The sequence below is a fragment of the Manis pentadactyla genome, chromosome 10 (genome assembly GCF_030020395.1).
Source record: "Manis pentadactyla isolate mManPen7 chromosome 10, mManPen7.hap1, whole genome shotgun sequence".
Taxonomy (NCBI): Eukaryota; Metazoa; Chordata; class Mammalia; order Pholidota; family Manidae; genus Manis; species Manis pentadactyla.
Genome location: NC_080028.1, coordinates 38,056,018 through 38,079,746, shown reverse-complemented (window position 1 = coordinate 38,079,746; position 23,729 = coordinate 38,056,018). Strand labels below are relative to the sequence as shown.

The window sequence follows — 23,729 nt, the reverse complement described above, 5'->3', positions numbered from 1 at the left end:
TTCCACCAAAGAATAACCCCTACAGATGTCCAGTGCTTATGTAGCAAAGTGCTTATGAAGTAAAGAGCTCTGTTTTAGCAGTATTGAAGCAGAAGCTGGCTTACTCCAGGCAGGCTTACTGTGAAAGAAATTTGGGCTGCAGAGGGAGATTGTATAAGAGGCCTCTAAAGTCCCTCCACAAATACTCCCCAGTGCACAATGAATACTTAGCTCCATAGAAGTGTTGTTGCAAATGGCATCACTGCCATACTCGTGGTCATTGTTTGTCACAATAAGGGGGAGGAGGTGGCGGGGAGGGGGGTGTGATAGTAATAACAACTATATTATTTTCCTCCCTGAAACTGTTCTTCCCAAGGAAAGGCAAGATTCCAGGGTCTTTCCCTCTCTAACCATCCTCACATTCCTCAGTTTCTTCTGCAATTCTGTTTTTCTTCTTCTTTGCTTAGTAAGATCTGTCTTCAAGCATCTTCAAGAAAACCTTACTTACTTAAAGAAAGGGCTTCTTTCATCCTTTAATTGTCTGCCTCTACTAGGTAGGTAGGCAATAGGTTGCGGGGGAGAAGGGAACAAGCATTTGTTGAGTTCGTATTTAGTGCAGGTGCCATAATTTTTTGCATTTGATTAAGAGAAGTACGTATCTACTTCCATGCAGGTAAATATATATATAGATGTATGTATTTATACATCTATATACACATATATTGTTTTATAAATATGATGGTTCTGCAGGAATTCTTTGCTGTTCAGACCTCTTGGGGATTTTGTTGTTCAGCTGCCTGTGGGGAAATCTATGTGTAACTCCTCAGAGGATTTCAATACCTTCCATATGTATATAGATGAGTCAGGAGTTATTCTTCTAGCTTCAGGATCTTTGCACACGATCCCAGGTTTGTCTGTCCCCATGCTGGACACAAGGGTGTTGTCACATCAGATCTCATCTGCCTCCTTCCCTTCCACGTGTGCATCAGTGCACTTCCCATCTCTGTCACAGAGCATGCAGACCCACGTGCCCAACCTGCCCCACATGAAGCCATGTGTGTCCCACAGCCCCCCTCCCACCTCTGTGAAGAGTCCTTGGCACCCTCCCCACCCTGGCCACCCCCACTCCCCACTTTCCATGCCAGGAGAGATCTAATTACACAGAAATTAGTACAGAGAAGGATCGTTTGCTTTTATGGCATCAGCGTCAGGGCAGCTGTAAATCTGGGGCTGCTGCTGCAGCCGCCTCTGGGCCCTGTGCAGGCTGTAGAGGGGCTCTCACCTCCACAGCCCTCTTTGCTCCATCTCTGCCCAGCTGCCTAGGCCTCTACCTCTGCCCAGGACCACAGAGTCTTGTTAGGTACCCATCTCAATGGGAAGGCTGGGGAAGTGTTGTCAGTCAAAAGATGACACATAACAGGTGCTCAATTAATGTTCTTCCCTAAATAATTAGAAAAGGGTCAATCCCAGCAAAGCTAACTACTACCCAGCTCCATAGACCAGTGGCCAAGGGATGAATATTCCTCATAAGCATTTACTAGACAGTCTCCACTTTCTTATGAACCCAGATGAAGTGTGTAGGGCAGTCTGTCACCCTAGCTTCCACTTTAAAGACCGTGAATTCCTTCTCATGCAGCACCAGATAATGAAGACGGACTGGAGTTCAGATCTTAGATTCTTCTGTTTACTAGCTAAGTGACCTTGGGTACCCCTCACACTCTCACCTGACCCTTGGTTTCCTCATCTGTGCAATGGTGGTCATGGAACCTACCTTTCAGGTTCCATCATTGAGAAAGCACTGGACCAAGAGGACAGTGGCCTACTAGTCATTTTTATCACTGTCAATGTCTTGCTAGCTAACACTTTCATTTTCCTATCACCCCTTATCTAGCCTTTTTCCTTACCAACTTCCAGTCAAGCATCACCATACAGTTTGGGGCAATAGGGTATGCAGGAAGTTTGTGCCTAACCTAGAAAGGGACATTGTTTATGTTAAGAGCCTTATCAGAAGCCAGGTGAAGACTGGTGACCCCAACAGTCCTTGGTCAACTGTAAACACTGTTCATCCATAGCCAACTTTCTCCAAGCCTCTACCTTGGCCGTTATTACTTTGATATCCATTATTTTCATTGAGGGTACAAATTTGTTCCTTGTGGTACTGGAGGGTCTTGTTGTAAATTATTGGGTAGAAAGAATCAAGAATTTAGGGAATTAGGGGGGAGCAGGAGCTGGGGGATTGGAACAGAGACAAGAGGTTTAAACCTATCCCAGAGGAAGGTCAAAGGGCACTTTAGGGAGCAGCAGAGACAGAAGCCAAATGTGCAGGCTCCCATCCTCCTGCCAATACAATCTCTAACCCCATGGATTTGGGTTCTCCTCTCCCTTGTCCTCTCCTATTCTGATATCTCCAGTCCACAGCCCTCAGCCAGAAATTCCTGACTTTACCCTGTATGTACAACCCTGGAGAGCTCTAAGCGGTGCATGCGTAAACTAGAAAGGGAAGAGCCCAAGAAAGGAGGGGTGCACCTCTTCCCCAATCCCAATCTGCTCGGATCTCCAAGCACCGTTTGGGCAGGACTCCCTGCTCCCACCAGTCAGGGGTATGAGGAGCCAGCAGAAGGAAGCTGAGGTACATCTCCTGTGCCTGGCCTCTCACCCCCGTATCTACGTCCCAGGGAGGGTGAGGATTTGGCGTGAAGGGCAGAGCGGTGGGGGATCTCTGGCCCCCCGCCTTCCCCACCCCCAACCCCAACTCAGGCTGCAGTCTCTCCTCGTTGTAGCAGAGCGAGAGCAAAGGGACGGGCAGTAAAGATGAGTGATGGCGCGGAGACAAGCAGAAATACACCATCATGAAAATGCTAATGACTCCTTGCTCTCTTTCTTTATGGTTGGAGTAATACAGACTTCAATCATAAAAACAATCTCCCAACATTTTAATGGGCTCCATCATGCCCGCACTTGTCGGTATATTTGAAGAATAAATCACCCTCCCCGCTCGGAATGAATTCGCTGTCAAACTCGGCTCCCTCGGAGAAAATGGATGAGGAGCGAGGATGGAGGGGTTTTTTTTGGTTTTCTGTGAGGCTTTTTTTTTTTTTGGTTGGGGGAGATTATTTCCCCCTCTCTACCCTAAACCGGGCTTTAGGTTATTGTGCGAGAAGCCTGTATCCTGCGTGGGAGCGGGGCAATCGGGAATTGGTAGAGCTGGGCCCAAAGGTAGGATTCGGGGCAGCAAGGGGCAGGGTCCACACAGAGAGAAGCAGCCCTTGCATGGACGTGAAGAGAAAAAGGGGCACTGTGGCGGCATTGGATGGAAAGGACAAAATCTTGATATTGAACAGAGAGAATGTAAAGGAGATGCAAAAAGCACAAAAATCCTCATTATTTATGCGTTATTTGGTCGGTTTCCTTTCCGACTAGGCCTCAAGCAGAGGCGCCGAGGTTAAAGAAAAAAGTTCCAGAGTTCTCTGTCGGGGAACAGGAGGCAGAGAGGGCAAGAAACAGGCCCGGGAGTTCTCGCTCTGAGCTTGGAGGTTTCAGCGCAATAAGCCACAGGTCCACACCGCTGAGAAAGGGCTGAGAGTTCGGTGTAATTTTCATTTCCATACAGGTGGCCGTCAGCCAATGAAAACTTAGGATGCCACAATGCGAGTAGCCAATCCCAGTTAAGGATGAGCAGAGCCGCCAGGCCCAATTGCATCTTGATTGGATGTAATGTTGCTAGGCAGAAATGGAGTCCTGGAGATTGATGGAGACAAGACTGAAGAGACAGGTGGATATGAAAATAACTGGAAACCTAGATTCCTGGACTGACATTTTTCCTCCCGAGCTCCTTCATTCTTAAAGGATTAATGGGGTCAGAGGAATTACTCTCCTTTTCTCTTCCATTTGAGAGCCATATAGTTATCTTTTTCTCCTAAACTCCTACAGAGAAATCTGTCTACTTTGAGGGTGTTCTAATCCGAAAAATCCCCAGGGGGTATTTCAGACTCACGCACGTTTTATCACTAAAGAAGTCCTTTCAGAGGCCTATCTTCAAGCCTTCCGGCTGTGGCTTAAAGCCAATTTTTTCTAATATGCTCTAGAAACGGAGAAATCTTGCCCCACGTTCTTACTTCACACAGCAAGACTCAAGGAGCAAGAGATTTCCCTACCTCCGGGCCACCACCACGACTCAAGGGTGCCCCGCAGATCCTGCGAGGGTTCAAGGCGGCCATAATCTTACCCCCAAGGGGCTGTGTAGTGGCATTCCCAAAACCGCGGCTTCCGCGCCTTCATTTGCATCGCATCTGCATGAACCCGGTTCCCTAGCGACCCCAAGCCAAACACACCCACGTCTCCCCAGCCAAGGCCCTTCTCCCCGTCACCCCACGTCCGCAGTTCCTCTCCCTCCACCTAACTCTCCCTCTGCACCCTACACCTCTCGGCAGCCTGTTCGCCCCCACCCTGGCGCCCCGCGCTTGCAGCCTCCCCTGCTGGAGACCCGGCGCCGGAGCCTCCCGTGGCTCCTGAGTCACAGCTTTCCGGGAGGCCGAAGGGGGGCGGCGGAGGGAGGGGCGGGGGCTGCCGCCGGGAGCTGCGAACCCGCTGGTCTGAACTACACCGTCCGCGAACAATATGCCACCATTTAAATCTGAACGCGCGCCAGCAGCCGATTGTGATGTTAATTCGGGGATGATTTAGGGGGGCGGGACGGGGAGGGGGGCTGGCCGCCTTTCTGTCAAAGTGCTGTCCCGGGGCTTAATATTTGTAATTGAAGCTGATGAGGACTCCGTCTCTGTTTCCACTGATAAAAAAAGGCAGGGAGGGAAAAAGAGCAACTAAATTATGGGGCCGGGAGAAAAACATGATTAATCAAAGGTTTGAACTGTCGCCGTGTTCGAGGCCCAGTAAATCTCGCCCGGACGGGGCCTTCGGAGGCCGGAGGATAAATCTGAGCCGCTCAGTGTTTGCCGCCCCTTTCCGTTTGCCTCTCGGTTAGCACGTCAATTAATTCGATAATTGGATTTGAAGAGACGTCAGGAGATTATCGAGGGGGAGCCGGGAGGAGTGGGTGTGGAGGAAGGGGCCTGGGGATGAAGGAGGAAGTGAGAGCCTGCTGGGTCAGGTGGTGGAGAGACGCAGAGGGCCTGGCCAGAGAGCGCCTCACCTCGCTGCCTCCGCTAGCGGCTTGCGAGAAGACTCCAGGAAGGCGTCTGGGCTGTGCCTTACCCGCAGCTACGTCCCAAGCCCATCACTCCACATACCGCTCCCTCCAAGAAGCTTTCCCGCATTTTCTCTAAATTCTGCCCTTAGGCCCTCGACTCTCTCCCAATTCTTTGCTCCATTTGAAGCTGATTGATACCCCTGAATGAATTCATTTGTAATTGTTTGTATGTTGGTTTATGAACGCAGTTTAACTGTTCCCTGGTCCTCTCTTGTTCATCCTATCTGACCCAAGTTCCTCACCCACCCTGCCCTAGTATTGGGGGTTCCTAGAAAGGGAGCGAACAAGCCTTCTTTTTGAATTGCTTTCCCCAGCGATCACAACACATTCCTCACCCCATCACCTGCACTCCTCCCCCTCAACTTAAGTTCCAACCTGCAATCAAAGCTACCTTCTCCTTAAGGAAAACACCTTTAGGAACATATTGCATACGCCTGAAGATGGCTCCAAAGCCACAGGTCACCAGGCCCTCCGGCAGCCTTACGTGGAAGTATATGCTTCAAAAATCCAGCCCTTTAGTAACTTCTGGTGGATCCTCAAAAAAGATGAACTCATCTCCTAGAGGGGGAGTGATTTTTTAAATTTGCTTTTCTCTTTTTGGGGGGGGGGATTTTTTGGGGGCATTTTTGTTTGTTTTTTTGTTTGTTTTGGAATTGATTTGATATTTGGGGGCATGGTTAGGTCAGAGGAGGAATGAAGTCTGCCTTTCACTCTTTGTGAGAGAGCGAGAGAGATTGATTCCTTTTTAGTGGCTGTTTCTCCCTGGTCTCTGTAGAATTTTGTGGGGATGGAGAAGGTTGAAAAGGGCATACAGGAAGGCCTTGCAAATAATTCCAGAAAACGACAAGATAAAATTGGAGGCTGGGAGAAGTGGTAAGGGCAGGGACATAAAGCTTATCCTGCCAGGTTGCCTGGTGTTAAGAAGCCCTAGGAAAAGACTAGCAGGCACCCTGGCCAGAGGCTGCCCTGGTGAGAACACACAGCTACCCTTGATACCCAGACAAGGGTGACTAAGGAGGGAGAAGTGAGCCAAGTAACAACATAAGGTGTACAGCAAACTAATTTTTATTTAAGCACAACAATTTAAAAGACTGATTCCAGCCCACCATGAGCACTTGTTCAGATAATTATTATCCTTTGTCTGCATAAATAGGAGGCAAAAGACAATAGGTCAAAATAGAGGATTTGGGCAACTTCTCTTTCTACGTGGAGGGTCCTCAGAGAAGTCAACCTTTGCCTGCTCTTTCATGTTACCTTGTCTTAATTTCTTGCTCATGGTGATCAAGCTCCACACTCAGAAATGAATTGGACCCACCACCTACCTTTCAATCATAGCCTGGTTTTAGCTAAGTGCTCCCTGAATGGACACTTGACAGCAAGCATTCTGTATACTAGGAAATATTTTCAGATAAACCTAGAAATTGAGGGATGGGGTCACAGGAAGAATTCAGGTTCCAGATTCCTTCTGCAGTTCTTTCTGTACTTCCATCAGCCAAACCCTTCACAAAGCCATCCAGGTCTTCATATATAACTTCTCAAAACAGGACACCCATCTTATAAATGACAATACCACAAGCTACCCCTGATACCATAAGGAGTTGAAATCTAGGAGATCACCCAGATTTAGGCAACTGAGGCTGATGAAAAGAGCACAGAACTTGAATTCAAAAGAATAGGCTTAACGACTGGTAGTCTCACTCTTTAGCTATGTGACCAGAAGGGACTGAAGATCAGAAAGCTGAAATAACTCTGAAGATCACACAGCAAGAAAATGGCAGGCCCAGCTCAAGAACATAGCTCTCTATTCTCCCAATTGATTGTGTAGACAGCACCATGTAGAATCAGACTTCCTGGATTCAAGTCCTATTATATCTGCTTACTAACTGTGCCTCAGTTTCCTCTTTTGTAAAGTGGGGATAATAACAGTACCTATTTCATAGAGTTGTTAAGATTTAGATAGTTCATGGAAAGAAATCAGCACAAAGTATAGCACATAAGAAGTATTCAATAATAGCTGTTATTATTATGATGATGGACACAGTTCTCATAATTCACCAATCTGAATGACACAAATTGGCAAAAGATATTCACCAATGCCTGTAAAATGCTGGGTGATTTAATCACTAGGCCTTAAGGGATGAAGTACCTTGAAAAGACAGTAGACTTTCTGTTTTTATGACTCTAAAGACCACTTCTCTCCTTAAACTGGTCTTATACCTTTAAGTTTGCTAGAACCAGGTTCATATAGGAGGGGTATATCTGGAACAGCTGTATCAGGGGCTTGTTATTCAGTTATCCCATTTATTCATTCATTCATCATTGAAAGCCTAGCTGAAAAAAAGGATGGTTCATCAATCCATCAAACCTATATAGAGGGCCCATTATGTGTGCAAGAATTTTATAGGCAGTTATCAAACCATAAGCCCATTATATTATTAGGTCCTCCAGTGAAAAAATACAGAGAGAGACAGATTAGATAGATAGACATAGATATATACAAAATTCATCTTTGTTTTCTCAGCACCTAACACAGTTCAGGCACATGGAAATACAATAAAAGTATATTGAATAAATCCATAGACACAGATACATGAGAAATGGAAGAGAAATAGAAAAATAGTTCCTGTCCTTAATATGTTTAAACTCCAGTTGGGGAGACAGGATTTCCACGCATAAAAGAGTAAGAGAACAATACGAGACATTAAACATCCTAAGACCAGGAATACGTTAGTCCTAGGTGATATAGTCTAGGAAGAGCTTGAGGGATGAGGTTGGGGGAAGGGGTGGGAGGTAGTCAGGGATGCTTAACATGAAGGAGTAAACCTGAAATAAGAAGTAGCATTTGAAATGGCAGAGGAGGAAGAGGGCATTCCAGCTGCAGCACCAGCAAGAGTGACAGCATGTGGTAAGAAGTTGTACAAGTTCAGAACAAAATAGGATCAACTTAATGAGATCTCTAAGTTTGAAAGCCAGAATCCATATGTGTTTACAACCATATGTTTCCCTGACCATGTTCCTGATCACCAAAAAATGTTTGGGTTTTCTGTTATTTTAGATTATTCACATCTTCTCCTATCTTAACCTAAAAACTAAGGAACCAAGTGCAACCATCAGCAAAACAAACAGATTGTAAAGGCAATTACACCATTACCATTTTTCATTTATCTGCATACAAAACAACTTACTCTTTCTTTTCTCGCGCACGTTGTCCCAGCCTGGGCTGGGATCCTTACTGACTAGATTATTACTTTCTCCTTTATTAACTCTTTTCCCAGATCCACTCCCACCATACATCCTTGCCTGAAACAACTCCAATATTTTTTCCCCAGCCTCCTTGGTTATTTTGAGGGAAGCATGGTAGTGAGTGGAAGGGAAGCCAAAGTGACTGAGTAGTGGTTATTAAATGCCAGGTGCTTTGCATGTATTACCTCATTTAATTCTCACAATAACCCTGGGAGGCAGACATTATTTTCCCCATTTTACAAGTCAGGAAACTGAGGCTCAGAGGTTTGCCCAGATTCAAAGAAGGATAAATAAATATCAGAAGATGAATTTGAACCCAGTTTATATGATCTCAGAGTAGATGCCCTTCGACCTGGCAAGAGGGGCCTTTACCCTGGATGCCTGTTTTACGGGCCTCTTCCTCCTCCAGAGTGAAGCTAACTTAAGGCCAAAGGGATGTGCCTACCCAGAGCTCATGCCCCCCCACCCAGGCCATGCTCCTGTTGCCAGAATCCCCTGCTAAGTAGCCCTGAGCCCACTTCCAAGGCCTCTTCCTAGGGTCCAATCACCTGAAGTCACAGAAGAAGCGGCTGGGAGGCACACCACTCGCCCTGGTGGTCTGGAATGTGGATGGAGTTTCAATGTGTAGCAGCACTCAGCACACACTTCTGTGTGAGGCCTCTGGGGTAGTGGGTTAGAGCCAGGAATGGAAAGAGAACCCAGGGGTCAGACTGGGAGCTGGAGGAGTCCCAGAATTCTAAATATAAATCTTCTATTGATGTTGATATATTTGTCAAGATATTTAACAATTTGTCAGCTTTGATTTATAATTTTTACATATTTAGACATTTGGTATGTAGGACTTTTTTTTTTTTTTTTTTTTACTTAGCCCTAGGCCCACAAATATTAGGGATGGGCCTGCTTATCTCACTGTAACACTCAGTCTGCCCTTCCCATCTGTCCTATATGGCTAGAAAGCCCCTAGACTTGCCCACTAAGCATTTCGCCCCTCCTCATTTTCACTGCTTCCCAAATCCACCTTTCACCTGAAACTTTTTCAGCTTACCACAAAAGGAAATGCTCATTTCCTTTCCCATGCCCTTTTGCAACTGAGGAGACTTCTGCTATTCACAGCCTGAAGAAAATGAAACTAACTTACAGTGCATATGTGTAGTCATTTTGCTGTTTGTCCTGCCATTCTTCTGTCATTTATACCTAGGAATCTTCAGGCTGCATGTAACACTGACTCATCAGTGGCTCCCATGAGCCTCAACTCTGTCTTAGCATCTGTAGAGAGATACTGGGGAAGATCCTTATTTTTTGGATGAACCCCCAGTCTAATACACAAGAAGCCTAGTGACTCAGGCAGGTTGGGAAAAGTAAGGACAGAACCAGGGGTGTCTAGATGGTGGGTTCCATTTCATTTCATGGGCTGAAAATGGAGGGAAGGGAGCCCAAAGAAAAGTTTAGTTTCATGTAGGGTCATCGGCTATAGGACCAAGTTTAGAGGAAGGTCAGTCTAGGGGGTAGGTTTTCTAGGTTGTAGAGCCCATCAGAGTGGTTTCTAGAATGTGGAGACAGTGGAGCAATATGCTTGGGAGAGAGTCAGGGAATGGCACTACTCAGTGACCCAGGCCATAAACTGAGCAACATCTTCATCTCTCCCTTCTCCTTCATCCCCCACAACAATCAATCACTTAGGCCTATCAGTTCTTCCTTTCAAATCTCTTAAACTGTGCTTATTCCACTCCATCCCCACTATCACCTCAGAACTCAGGCCACCACCATCACCCACCTGGATTAGGACAACAGCCTCCTAACTGCATTCCATGCCCCCAGGTCTGCCCCCTCTCATCCATTCTCCACACTAGAGCTAGAATGACCTTTCTAAAATGAATATCTGGGCTTCTCACTCTTCTGTTCAAATGACATTTTGTTGCTCTCTGGATAAAATCCAAATGCCTTAGATTCATGCTCAAGATCTTTCAGGATGTAGCTACTAACAACCAGTCTCACCTCTCTGTCACCCACAACTGCTCATTCTGGCCACACTGCATTACTTGCCTTTTGAGGAAGAGACTACATAATCCCTCACTTCAAAGCCTTTGCACTTACTACTCCTTTTCTATGAAACATTCTTCCATTCCCACCCTAAACAGGTCCCTCAAGTGTCTCGTAAACGTTGCCTCCTCCTGGAAGCCTTCCTTGACTTCCACATCTCAAGAATGGGATGCATATCCTCCCTATGTGCTCTCATAGCATTCAGTGCTTACCTCTCTAATAACACTATTGCACCATGTTGAAATGATTTTCTTTTTAATTCTCTATATTCCCTGCTAGACTATAAACTTTTTAAGGGCAAGGACTCTATCTTATTCACAATCATTCATGAAGTTTCTGTTGAGAGCCTAGCAAGTGCCAGGTACACTGTTTTAAATATTGAGGATACAGTGGAGAGTAAGGCCCTGCCCTAGTGGAGCTCATCTTCTAGTGGGGGGAATAAAGCAGTAAAAAATAAAAATAGAACTATGATCACTGCTAAAAAAGAAAAGTTAAAGAAGATAGGGAGATAAAGAAAGGAAGGTGGTGGCTATTTAGATCAGGAATGGCCTAAGGAAGTGACATTTGAAATGAGACCTAAATAAGAGAGTGAACATAATATGGGAGAAGAATGTTCCGGACAGAGGAAACAGCAAAGGGTCTCAGTGGGAACAAGTATGATATGTCTGAGGATCAGTAGGAGCCTAGTGTAGCTTAGCCTTGGAATTTTTTCTATGAGTACTGGAAAACTATTGGGAGGTTTTAAGTTGCATTATCTGATCTACATTTTAAAAGATCATTTTAGCAACTTACTATGTGGAGAGTAGACTTCAGCAAAACCAGACTGTAATCAGGGAGACCAGCAGGAGGCTACTATAGTGGTTCAGCAAGAGTTACTAGATTTTAGGAGTGGTAAGGGGTAAGTAAATGTGGGATATCTTTGTGTTCTCAGCATCTAGCATGATATCTCACTAGACATTCAATATAAATATTTGATGAATGAATTAAGAATTAATTAATCCAACTAAATGGGATTATGGAACTGAAATCTAGCTGGAACTGAAATCATCTATCCTTTGAGCCTCTACTAAATTCCCAACTTCCTACAAACTGGAAATAGATAACCGCTATTAACAAAGGACCAGTACTAGGCTCTCTCTCTCTCTCTCTCTCTCTCTCTATATATATATACATATGTGTGTGTGTATATATATATATATATATTTTTTAATTCCTAGTAATCAATAGAGAGATGGCAAATAACCCAGTAGGAAAATGGGCAAAAGACATACATGAATAGGCATTTCACAGAAGAGGAAACATGAGTAGCCAATAAATACGTAAGAAGATGCGCAACCTCATTAGCAGTCAGGCAAATATAAATATAAACTAACATGAAATACCACTGTATATCCAACAGATTGACTAAATACCAAAGTTGGTAGGGATAAGGCAGCAACTGAAACTCTTATATACAGTGGGCATAAATATTGGAAAACAATTTGACATTATCTAGAAAAATTGAATGTTTATATCACAAAACCAAGAAATTTGTGTGTGTGTATACATATATACATACATACATACATATACATATATGTATATGTACGTATCTATACATATAAAACTATTTTATATATATATATATATATATATATTTATATCCCTGAAGAAACTTGTATATACCAGGAGACATGTGCAGAAATGTTCTGAGCAGTATTGTCTGTAATGGCAAAAAGCTGAAATGTAAATACTTCAACAGTGAAATTAATCAACAAATTGTTGGACTATTATACATCAATGAAAATGAATAAACTACAGCTACCTACATCAACATAGATGAATCTTAGAAAAATAACATGGAATGAAAAGAGCAAGGAGAGATACCTATAAACAATATTATAGCACTCTTACAATGATCTTTAAAAGGAGGAGGCCAAAATAAACAACATATGGCAAAAATATGGAGAAATGATAAAAAGTCAGGGGCTACTCTAGAAGAGATACGTGGAGCCCCTCAGTGGTATTGGTAAAGTTTTTTTTTTCTTAAATTGGGGATGGTTTAATGGGTGTCCATTTTATTATTATGCTTCATGATCTATATGAATTGTCAGTCTGGGAATGTAAGGATTTTTGTTTTGTTTTGTTTTGTTCTGTTCATGTCTGTGTTTCTAGCACTTAGAACAGTGCCTGGCACATGGTAGGATATCAATAAATATTTATTGGATAAATTATATATGTTACTTGCATTCTTTTATCTGATTCAAATATTTCATACTTTTTTAAAAGAAGAAAAAAGCCTACTTTAATCATGGTGCCCTGTTGATCATTCTAGTTGAAAGTCATACTGCTTCCTCAATTCCGATTGCCCATAGAGCCTATTAAATCTTGCTGCATATTATAGTTACATATGTATGTCTTTCTTACTGATTATATGTTTATGAAGACAAGGGTTTCCCCTTTTTTATTCCCACTCACATTATGTAGCACAATACCTTGTACACTGTAGATGCTCAATAAATATTGGTTGAGTACTTGAAGTCCTAGAAGACAGGGGCTAACTACAAAGGACAGATTTTTACTATTCATATTTAGAGCTGAAAGAGAACTCAGTCATCATCTACTGTTTTGAAGGTGAGAAAACTGAAGTCCAAAGAGGTGAAGTGATTTTCTCAAAGTCACATAATTAATTAGTAATGGTCTAAAAATTTAGAGTCAGTTCTTGAGTTTGCTGTCCTTAGCTCTTCACAATATATCACAATGAGTCTTATTTTCTGTTTTGTCTGTGTGGGTTCCTTGGCCTGGGAGCCACCAAATGGCAAGAACCAAATCTTTCACAGAGACAGTTAATCATGGCTTCTACATAAGTTTGTAGGACCTGTACAAATTCAACATATAAATTCAGCAACTTAGGTTCTTCTCGAGCAAAAATTTGTTTGGTCATCCTTCTGCCACCAACTCTGTCACTGATCCCTCCCTCAGAAGCCTGGATACTAATGACCCTTTCTTTTCCTCCATCTACTGTTTTCTTTCTCAAGGAGACAGGTTTACTGATGGCTCAAAGATCTGCTGTCTTGGAGAACGGATTAAGCAAAAGAAAAGTAGAAAATCCATCAGTCAGTGCCCACCAGCCCCAGGAGCTTGACATTAACAATCACAACTCAAAAGAGAAATTCAAGACTTAAAAACAGTCCTTATTAGCAGTGCAGAGGTACCACTTGAACTTGTATAAAATTTGGTTCTATGAAATTGCCTGTGTAGCAGAAAGAAAAGAGAATCCTAGAAAGTTAACACTGGACAGAACCTTAGAGATCACCTACATCTCTCCCTGGTTTTTCCAAATGAGGAGACTGGAGCTTTGAGAGATGAAATAACTTGTAGAGTTATTTAGCTAGTTAGTAGCAAGAGGCTGGGACTACACTCCCAGTCTCCTGCCCCAAAGACAGCTGTTCTTTCCCTGCCAAGTGCAGCAACATGTGTCTCTAGCAAAACGCATCAAAAAGTAGCCCCATCTTAAAGCATCAGGAATGAAAAACAAATTATTCAAACCCTTCCTCTTCTCTCTGGCAATTTATTTTTATTTTTATTTTTTTTTTTTTTGCGTTTCTCTATGTCCTAGTCTTTTTAGCCCTCTCATGTTTTTTTTCTATGAATCCCTCTCTCTCTCTCTGGGCTTTCAAATAGAATCATGTTTGCATGATTTTCCTGATTTTTCTTCTCTAAGCTTTTTGTTTCCTGTCCAAAGGCAAACATGCATAAGCCAATAGAGACTCTTTCTTGGCGACCTTTGTGGGAAAAAAACACTCGATTTCTATATGCAAGATGCTGGACCTCCCTCCTAGCCTATCTAGTCAATTAGGATGAGTCTCAGGCCCTCCTGAGGGTTTTTAACCAATCCTAAGAAAGAAAAGATTAATTTCATTTGTTCGTCACCACTGCGCAGGGAAGCTGCTAACCAGTCAGAATCTGCCACTAACAGTCATTAAAAAAACTGGCCAATCGGGCCAACCTTGTAACATGGTCTGGTAGGAAAAGAAAGGGATTGATTGGAAAGGACAGTTCTGGCTCCACACCCTTTGCTTCCTGGACCCATTTTTCTTCAGTGAAGTTAAAAAAGGGCCCTTGCCCAATCTCTTAGCTAGATGTTCTCTTGGATCATATTGTCTCTTCAAATTCAGCACTCCCTCACATACCTCCAACCACTTTTTGTAGTCTTACTGTTCCCCTGCTGACTTAATTGCTGGCTTCAGACTTGATACAATTAGCCCCCAGGATTCTCAGCCCTTCCCAGAGACCTCCGCCCACCAACCTGTCAAAGAACTCGTTTCGCATGATTTATATAGTTGAAAAAAGTTAAGTGACAGTTGAGACTTTCAGGAGAAAGCATTGCCAGCACTTTGCAATAAAATCTCTAGGGAGCAGTGCACAATTGAGTTGCAATGCTCCTAACGGTAATGATAGTTATTATTATTAATATTATATATTATTATTACTATTATTAGCATTTACTGAACTCTGAGTTCCAAGCCCCTGCTAAAAGCTTCGGTACATTATCCCAATATTCTCTGTGGGGTAAGCACGATTCTTCCCAATTTACATAGGATTAAATTGCTTTAGAGAGGTTAAACAAGCCTGTCCAAGGTCACACAGCGATTTGGGAAACCAGGTTTGTCTGAATCCGGAGCCCCCCACTGAATGGGGCAAGGGAGAATTAAATATTGCAGGCTGTAACAACTTCTGGGAGGAGTCAGCTTTAACTTCCTCACCGGCCCCTTCTCCAATCCTTTAGAATTGTTAGCGGTATCGGAGAGGATCCTAAATTGTCCCAAGAGCTGCAACAACCGTTTGGTGGTGGCGGCTCCTAAGAACTGTGGACTTTTTGCCTCGGAAGATGTGAAGTTGAGAGCTAAGAGGAATTCAGTATGGTCTGGGGGTCGGGGTCGGGGTTTCTGGGACTTAAGGTGATATCCTTGCTAGCCTTGTCTTCCTTTTCTCCGCACAGCATTTTACTTTGTGCCTGGCACCGCGTGGTACTTGGCAAATACCTGTTGATTGATTCCCATGAGTTCCAACTCGATTCCTCACCTAATCCCCCACCCCAGAAGTCAACAACTGGAACTGGATAGAGATTTGGGAATTTCAGGAGAACCGGTGAGAATCTTCATGGAACTGGAATCGTGGATTTAGGAAAGGCGGGAAGTCCCCCCACCCTTCTCTCCTTGCCTGCTTCTCCGATTTCTCCCCCACTCCCTCCCCTCCCCTTTAGGAGCTCAGGGCTATAAAAATGCAGATGGAGGATCGGTGTGAAATAACGGGCCCATATAAATCCCTCTGCCGCCCGCCTGCAAGATGGATTGGCCGCATTGAAATTCCTCCGCGAGGATAATTAAACTCGGGGCCTCATCCGGGCAAAATTACATTCCTGTAATGGCGTCGCTCGGGGTCCCGGGAAATTGCTCCGTGGGCTTTCAGCGGCAGTTTTTATCGCCGGCCGGGGTGTGCCTGGCTGCGGCTCGCCTCTCCTCCGGGACCGTAAAGCTGCTGCCGTGATTTATCCTCCCCTTCTCCCAAATCCGATTAAATGGAGGAGCTCGGGGCCGGGGCGCCGCGGGGCCCGGGAGCCGGGAGGGGGCGGCGGGAAGGACGGGGCCAAGGAGGGAAGGACAAACGGCCCCTCAGAGGGTGGCGGATTTGGCTTTATTTACAGCCGCGGCTTTCTTTTTGTTTTTTATTTTTTATGGGGGTTTGGTGAGCTTTCTCCGTCTTTCTAGTGCTGCGTTCAAGCACGATGCCTGGACGGCTGGGGTTTGACACGAGGGGACGTAGTAGGCCTTGCCGCCCTCCTTCCAGAGGAGCTGATGAGACTTTGAGAGACAAAGAAGAGATGAGGGCCTCGAAGTCCCCCCACTTCCTTCCGTGGGGAAAGGACGAGTGAAAGGTCACGAGGGAGAAGCTGAGGGGTTTCCATGAGAGCACCTCATGGGGGGACTGCCCATCTCCACTCGTGTGATGAAACCTGGGCAGAGGCACTGGCGTGCCTGGGGACCCCGCAGCCGCACTGCAGGTCACGGTGCCCGTTACTCCTTTACTGTTTCAGGACTCGGGATAGAAGGCTTAGGGTCCGGGCATTTGAGTCCCAGTCATCTTCAGCCCCTACCTTCTGGTTCGCTGGTGTTGGGTTTCATGGCTGATCACTGAAATAAGAAAAAAGGAGAGAAAAATAAAGGCGAAGCCACCAGAGGTAGCTGGGGCATTTCGCTTGACTGTTCGCCCATTGGTTTTCCGTCCATAAAGCCAGAGTCTTAGGGCAACAGAAGGCAGTAATCCCCATGACTTGATTTTCCTCCTCTACATTTTGGGAACTAAACCCCAATCCCGATTGTAATGCTATTTAACATTGAATTTTCTGGGTCGGTGTGGGTAGGGTTTTTTCCCCAACGTGACTGCGCATGCTCCGAAAGGGGACGCAAGTCCAAGATCCCCAAAGGCTGAGCTGACCATACCGCAGGCCACGTTACAGATCAACTTACACTAAGTTGTCCTCATTTCTGCACACGGTCGGCTACGCCTGCAGTTTCTCCTCTTGAACACCAGGTGGAGCGATTGGCCGGGTTCCTCGACAGAGCTGGCAGGCGGCGCTGTGGCGCCTGGGCGGACCCTCAACATTGCAATCACTCTATCTTTGGCAGAGCGACTCGTTGGTCGTGTCCGCGCGTGCGCCGCGCCTTCCTTTCGTTATTCCCGCCGCCCCCACCCCCACTCCCCGCTCCTCTGTCTTCTCTGCACTGGGAGAAGGTAAGGCCTTGGGCTCTCGCGCCCGCGATGTGCCGCGCAGGCGCGCGGGGCACCGTACCTCGCGCGGATTTCTTGGAGGCGCTTAACTTGCATGCTCCCACCCCGGTCTTCACGCCCTCCCTTGCTGCAGGTATCCCCACACCTTTAGGGCTGCCCCTTCCGCGTGCTGGTGACCTCCAACGGTGCGGGCCTGGCGCCATCTTGGAGGTCTGGGAAAGGAGGGCGCCTTGGAGCTGGAGAAAGTCAAATCCCGGAGTTCTCATTTTCACCTGTTCCGACTCAGCCCTTACAAACGCTCTTTTCTCACTCTCTGGCCCTTTCAGAGTTGTTACAGTCCCCAAGCTCTCCCCTCCTATCTCACTTCATCGTGACTCCTCCCTTATCCTGAAACTTTCAAACTTCGGCTCCAGGCCCTCAGGTGCCCCGAGCAATGGAGAGAGTGCATTCTCTAAAGCCACCAACCCCTCTAGTGAGCACCCCTCAATTTAAAAAGTAAACCGTGAACATGATAGAGTGACCAGAACAGAGAAAACACTCCCTTTTTAAGGCTGTGGTGGAAAAGAAAGGCCGGTTTCTTTGGAACCATTGGTTGTCCCCCAGTACTGTTCTCTTCCATTCCGGTGAAGTTGAAAAAACACAAGTGGGCGAATAGGTTTTCTATTAGAGGCAGCAGGCCCAAAAGAGGGGAGTGGAGCCAGCATGGGATAGTCCCCACCTGCCAGCTTTTCTGTCAAGGGTTTATTATTAAGAGGCCCTAGAGAGGAAAGGTTTAAGGAAGGGAATGGTTAAGTTCACAGCCCTGTAACTCTGTGACTCGTCTACACGGAGGAAGAAACCCGTGGTGGTTTAGGTCCTCTAATTCTGGATAATGCTGTTGTCCTAGGTGTAGGCCAATGATTGCAGACTTTTCAAAGCTACGTGGCCAATGGAGGGATCTACACTTGTAGCCTCCCTCAATTGCCGCCCTTTATTGTTGGCTTATTGCATGCCAGCACCACATTAGGCTCTTTACATATGTTATTTTCCTTTAATCCCTCTAGAAACCACATTTTATGAATTGTGATAATTGAGGTTTAATTGCTTTGGGAAAAAACCCTCCCTTTCTTTAAAGCTTTAAAGAAATTTTGTGTTTTGACATAAGAAAACCTGACTAGTCTAGCAGCAAAATTGGGTTAGAGTTACATATGGGCAAAAATCAATTCTAGACAAGAGTTGAAGACATCCATTAATCTAAAAGTAACCAAGATTCTGGAGTCAGAAGTGTAACCTAGGAAAATCTGAGGAAGCGTCATTTAACAGGCCTAAGTAATCATGAGTGTTTCAACCTATTGTATATTATAAAGCATTAACTTAGATGTGAGAAGTGTTCAAGTCCTGGCTTTACCACTACTGTAGTCTAAAGACTGGTTTTAAGACCTTGCTTTCAGTGTGCAGAAGAATCATTTGGGAAACTTGTTTGAAATAAGGGTGTTTAGACCTTATCCCCAAAGGTCTCCACCAGGAAGGTCTAAGGTGGTACTGAAGAACATGCATTTTTAAAATACACCATCCCTACCCCCGGACAACTAGTTCAGGGCCTCTCACTTTTCTTAGAGAAACCCTGCCTGTAGGTCATAAACTCACCCACTCTTCTCTCAGGTAAGTTCAGTTCTGCCAATTTAGGCACCTACCGGGCTTCAGCATTGTTTTAGATCTTGGACATACAAAATTGAATGCTCCTTAGAGTGATGGTGAAAATGAATACTTAAGCAGTCATGGCTAATTAGAGCAGGGGCAGAGTTCCTCTTCCTCATTGATCTGCCTCAACCTGTTAGGTAATTTAGGAAGCTTTACAGTGTTTGGAGAAATCAGCTTCCAGGTAATTAAATGAGAAGATTGTTGGAGACCCCTTCCAGTGTCTTGGCTTTAAACAGATATCTTAGTCATATTTAAAGTCTTTAAAGGACAACTTTTTTTGGTCCATGCAATGCAGTTTTGAGAAGAGTTTCTTTTGAATAGCAACTGAGGAAAATTAGGCAAAGGACACTGGAGAAATTCCTCTGACATCCCCAATTCATGAGGCTGTGGAAATGAGTAACAGATCCTGAAGCTGGGACCAAGTGACTACTTGTTCAGAACAGGGAAATTAACTTGATTTTAAGGAAATCTTGACTTCAGGATTATAATTTTATTTCTGCTTATGACTTGAGGTCAGTCACTCTGCTCTCTGGTCCACTTAAACTTTTCAGGGCACCTTTTCTGCTAATAAGGCTGTCATTTAGTGAGCAAGGACAATTTTACAATGCTGCTTCTGTAATTCCAGCTCTCCTGCCACAGCCCCTCATCCCCTGAAAATGTACGCGTGCACCAAGTTTGTCTCTACCCCTTTCTTGGTAAGTACCTGCCTTTTCTGGGAGAGTCTTTAAGGAGAGACATCTTGTCTCTTCCTTGCCAGAACTTATTGACAGCTGGACTGGGTGAAGGCCCTTTGCTTTGCTAGCCTGACAGAAAAGTGTACTTACCAAGTACCAGCTTACCTTATCTGTTGGAGACCAGTTAATTCTTCTCATCCAATCATCTTAAGACTATAAATGAGAATCTAGACTATGATCAGGTTATTTCTGTTCTGAAACTCTGTGTTCCTGTAAACTGGACCCAGCTGGAAATGGTGAACATGAAGTAGATTGCTTAACTTGGACTGAGTATGTGCTGTGTACAGGGTCTTGTTCTGAGGGTCAGAGAGCCATAGTTAGGAGTTCCCTCTGGGAGTGTAAATTTCAGTGGGAAGCTAAAACACATATAAAGTCACATTGGAAAAATATTCGACTCAAGTAGCAGCATGGAAAAAATTACAGGCTCATAGATGGTAGGCACATTTTGTTCATCCCACCATAAGTGAAAGGAGTGCTGCTATTAGTGGGTGCCATTTGTTGAGCACTGATGATGCCTTGCACTGAGTGTACCAGTTAGCATACATCTCATTTACTCCTCAAATCAACCCTGAAATATATTACTCCCTTTTGATAGATGAGAAAACAGGCTTAGAAAGATTTAAGTGACTGTCCTAAGATTACATAGCTGATACAGAGCTAAGATTTGAATCTAGATCTATCTGATAAAAGCCCTGGCTACCAACCACTGTGTTGTCTGCTTTGGAGACACTGGCTTGGGGTTAAAAAGACTGCCAAGAGTGGGTGACTTTTGTGCATGGATCTTTGTGCCTAATTTCCAGAAGAATGTGTTCAGGAAAAGGTGCTCCAGCCGGTGGCTTTCTTCTTATGGGCTGGCCATTACCAGTATACAACTCTGTTACTGAGTAAAGCAAATGCTTCTGAGGTTTATATTTCTTCCCATTCTTAAGGCCTGTAAAAGGGTATATTGAGGGGGAATCCCTCATGGCCCAGAAGAAAGTATGTTTTGTTCCCTCAAAGCAGAGGAGAAGCCTGGGAAGCAAGAGAAATAGTATGGTTCTTGAATCTAAAATTTGTCATAAGTAAAAGCATGATCCAAGATTGTGATTTAAGTTAGAACAAATCCTTATAACAACTTGGAATGGTTCTGCAACTTCTCCATAGCCTTCTTTGACCTTCTTGCCCATGTTTCATTCCTGCTAGGTCAGGAGCACCTCTCAGCTGCTGAGCCGATCACTGTCTGCAGGGGTGTTGAAACGACCAGAGACACTTACAGATGAGGTACCTCATAGGTGGAATTGGGCCTGTGGTTTGAGGCCCAGCTGGGGAGGGTTACCTGGCAGCCCCGATAGGGGGAATGCTGAGAACAGTCATCACAGACTAAAATGAGTGAAGGATCAAGACCGTTTGCTCTAGGTGAAGATGGAGGGTGGTTGATGATATATATGCCCTGGTGTTGCAGCTTTTGCCACTGGCAGCACGCGCCCATGTATGCTGCTGATAGCTGCCATTACTTGACCTAGTTGACTGATTTCCTTGGGAGTGCTTTAGTTCCAGGAAGATGATCTCAGGGTACTGAGAACAGGCTAGGGCTTCGGTCTTGAATTTCTAGACCATTCCTGAATCTTGAAGGTATTGCATTAAAAAATTCAGCTTAGCAGCATTTTAGGGGGTTTTCCAGAGAGTTAAAAGATTCCGTTTGGAGAGAAACCATGGGATTTGATAGCATAAGGGGTTTTGAGTGGTATAAAAGTTTCCAAAATGAAAAGGTATTTCCTAAAAACTTAACCTTCTACATGCCTCTTCTTCACAGAGCCTCAACAACTTGGCAGCCCCACTTCCTCTGACCTCATTTATTCCTAGCCACAGCTTCCAAACCAGTGCCATTTCAAGGGACATTGACACAGCAGCCAAGTTCATCGGGGCTGGGGCTGCTACAGTAGGGGTGGCTGGCTCTGGGGCTGGAATTGGGACTGTGTTTGGAAGCCTCATCATTGGTTATGCCAGGTAAGATGGGCCCTCCATTAGCTTTGACCTTTGGTATGCTTCCAAAGGTCTGGGCAGAAATATTTGGGGGTCTTTAATCATATTATTCTGTAGAGTTGCTACTAGCCCATGTAGCTATTTGAATTTAAATCTTAATTAATGAAAATACACAAAGTTTATTGTGTATTTTATTGTCTGTACCTCAGTTTTAAAAATGAAACAATTTTTTAAGTACACAAAATTTAAATTGTATTCTTTTAATGTGGCTGAGTAGCCGGCCGCATGTGACTGGTGGCTGCCATATTGGAAAGTTCTATGCAATAGCTTTGATTTAGAGTAGGAGTCAGAAAACTAAGGTGGGAGGGCCATATCTGGGCCATAGCCTTGTTTTGTATAGCTGAGCTAAGAATGAATTTTACATGTATAAAGCGTTGTGGGGAGAAAAAATAAAAATGCAACAGAGACCATATGTGACCCACAAAGCCTAAAATACTTACTATCTGGTCCTTTATGGAAAAAGTTTATTATCCCTGGTGCAGAGCCTCGGTCAGCATAACAGGTTCACTGCTGTTTTTCCTTATCCCCAGGAATTCCCCTATTACTTCTGGGAAAACTGCCTCTGCAACCAGCACCATGGCTCCTTTACACTTGGGACTATTTGGTCCCTGCCAACTTTAGGCAACTCACTGTTGGAACTAAATTAATCGTCGAGAGACCCAAAAGTTTTCTTAATGTCTTTGGGGAAATAATTTATTTTTTAAGATTTGAATGAAACAAGAATCTGTGTCCACAGCACTGTTTAAAAAAAAAAAAAAAGCTAGTTTTGCTTTACCTTATCCAACAAGGCTTCCAAAGGTGACAGAGTAAGGGAAACAAAAAAATGATACATTGGCTTTCAAAGTTAGGAGTCCTTTATTCCATTTTGATTCACATCTAAACCCCACAGACCACTTGGAGCTTCTTAAAGCCCAAAATCTCTTAACTATTTTGAAATGAAAGATGGTAATCTTTCTCTCTTCCTCCCTTGTCCTCTAGAATGGTGTTTTTCTAAGTGTGTTCCATAAAGCCCACGGGTTCTGAGGGTATGCCCCTGAGACAGTGTTACAGAATGGAAGGGAGACCAGTCAGACAAGCCTTTAAAACCCCCCACTTTTTTACCATTGCAGTTTTAGCTTTTATACACTTTGTATTTTGGGGCTCTGCTGCTTAGTTTGAAAACACTGTTCTGATAGATCCTGCCACTCCAGCTGCCTCTTCCATCCTGTTTGGGCCCTGGATAGTTATGTCCTGCCTAGAGGTCTTAAGTTATGATGACTATATGGGTGATCCACTAGAGGGGGTGTTTTTACCGTGGCCATGTTACAGAATTTTGGATTGTCCACTCTGCCACATTTCTTTGTACCAGGATAAAAATTTGGGCATGATGTTGTCACCTTGAGATTCGAGGAAGATGAGCTTGAGGAGATAAATTCTCCCTGAGCCCATCTTTGATGTTCTTTTCTTTATGTGGACTAGAAATTCAGTCTTTTCTCCTCCCTTCTCCCAGGAACCCTTCTCTGAAGCAACAGCTCTTCTCCTACGCCATTCTGGGCTTTGCCCTCTCGGAGGCCATGGGGCTCTTTTGCCTGATGGTGGCCTTTCTCATCCTCTTCGCCATGTGAAGGAGCCGTCTCCAACTCCCATAGGTCTTCCATGTCTCATCGACCCTGTGTGTTCCTTTTCCTATACCTTCCCAGGCAGCCTGGGGAAAGTGGTTGGCTCAGGGTTTGACAGAGGGAAGACAAATAAATACTGTATTAATAAGATCTTTCTTGAGTCTCCTGTGTATATTTGTTTTTCACAGTTGGCTGAGTGCCTTGGTGAAAGTGTAAGGCCTAGAGGGTGGTGACAGTTCTAAACTCAACATAGGTCTGGGCTTACTTGCTCTTCATTCTCTGTCAGGAACGCTTTCTTCAAGTTGGCCCTTCTTTTTAATAATTTTCACCTGAAATGGCTTGTTATGTACCTTGGACGACTGAGCCAGTAGCTGTTTACAGTACTGGCTTAATGTTTTGATTAATGGACTCTGTTTCCACTGTCACTGTCTTGGCTCAGGCCCTCATTGCCACCCA

At 44.6% G+C, this 23,729-nt stretch overlaps 1 protein-coding gene across 1 annotated transcript; it reads left to right on the top strand.

Annotated features, from left to right (window-relative positions):
* The first annotated feature begins 15,235 nt into the window (after positions 1-15,235).
* ATP5MC2 (ATP synthase membrane subunit c locus 2) lies at positions 15,236-23,423 on the top strand. Its single transcript, XM_036915298.2, has 6 exons — positions 15,236-15,367; positions 15,450-15,598; positions 19,545-19,614; positions 20,836-20,913; positions 21,446-21,639; positions 23,165-23,423. Exons 3-6 carry the CDS (start codon positions 19,576-19,578, stop codon positions 23,277-23,279), a joined length of 426 nt encoding a protein of 141 aa, XP_036771193.1. The 5' UTR covers positions 15,236-15,367; positions 15,450-15,598; positions 19,545-19,575; the 3' UTR covers positions 23,280-23,423.
* The last annotated feature ends 306 nt before the right edge of the window (positions 23,424-23,729 follow it).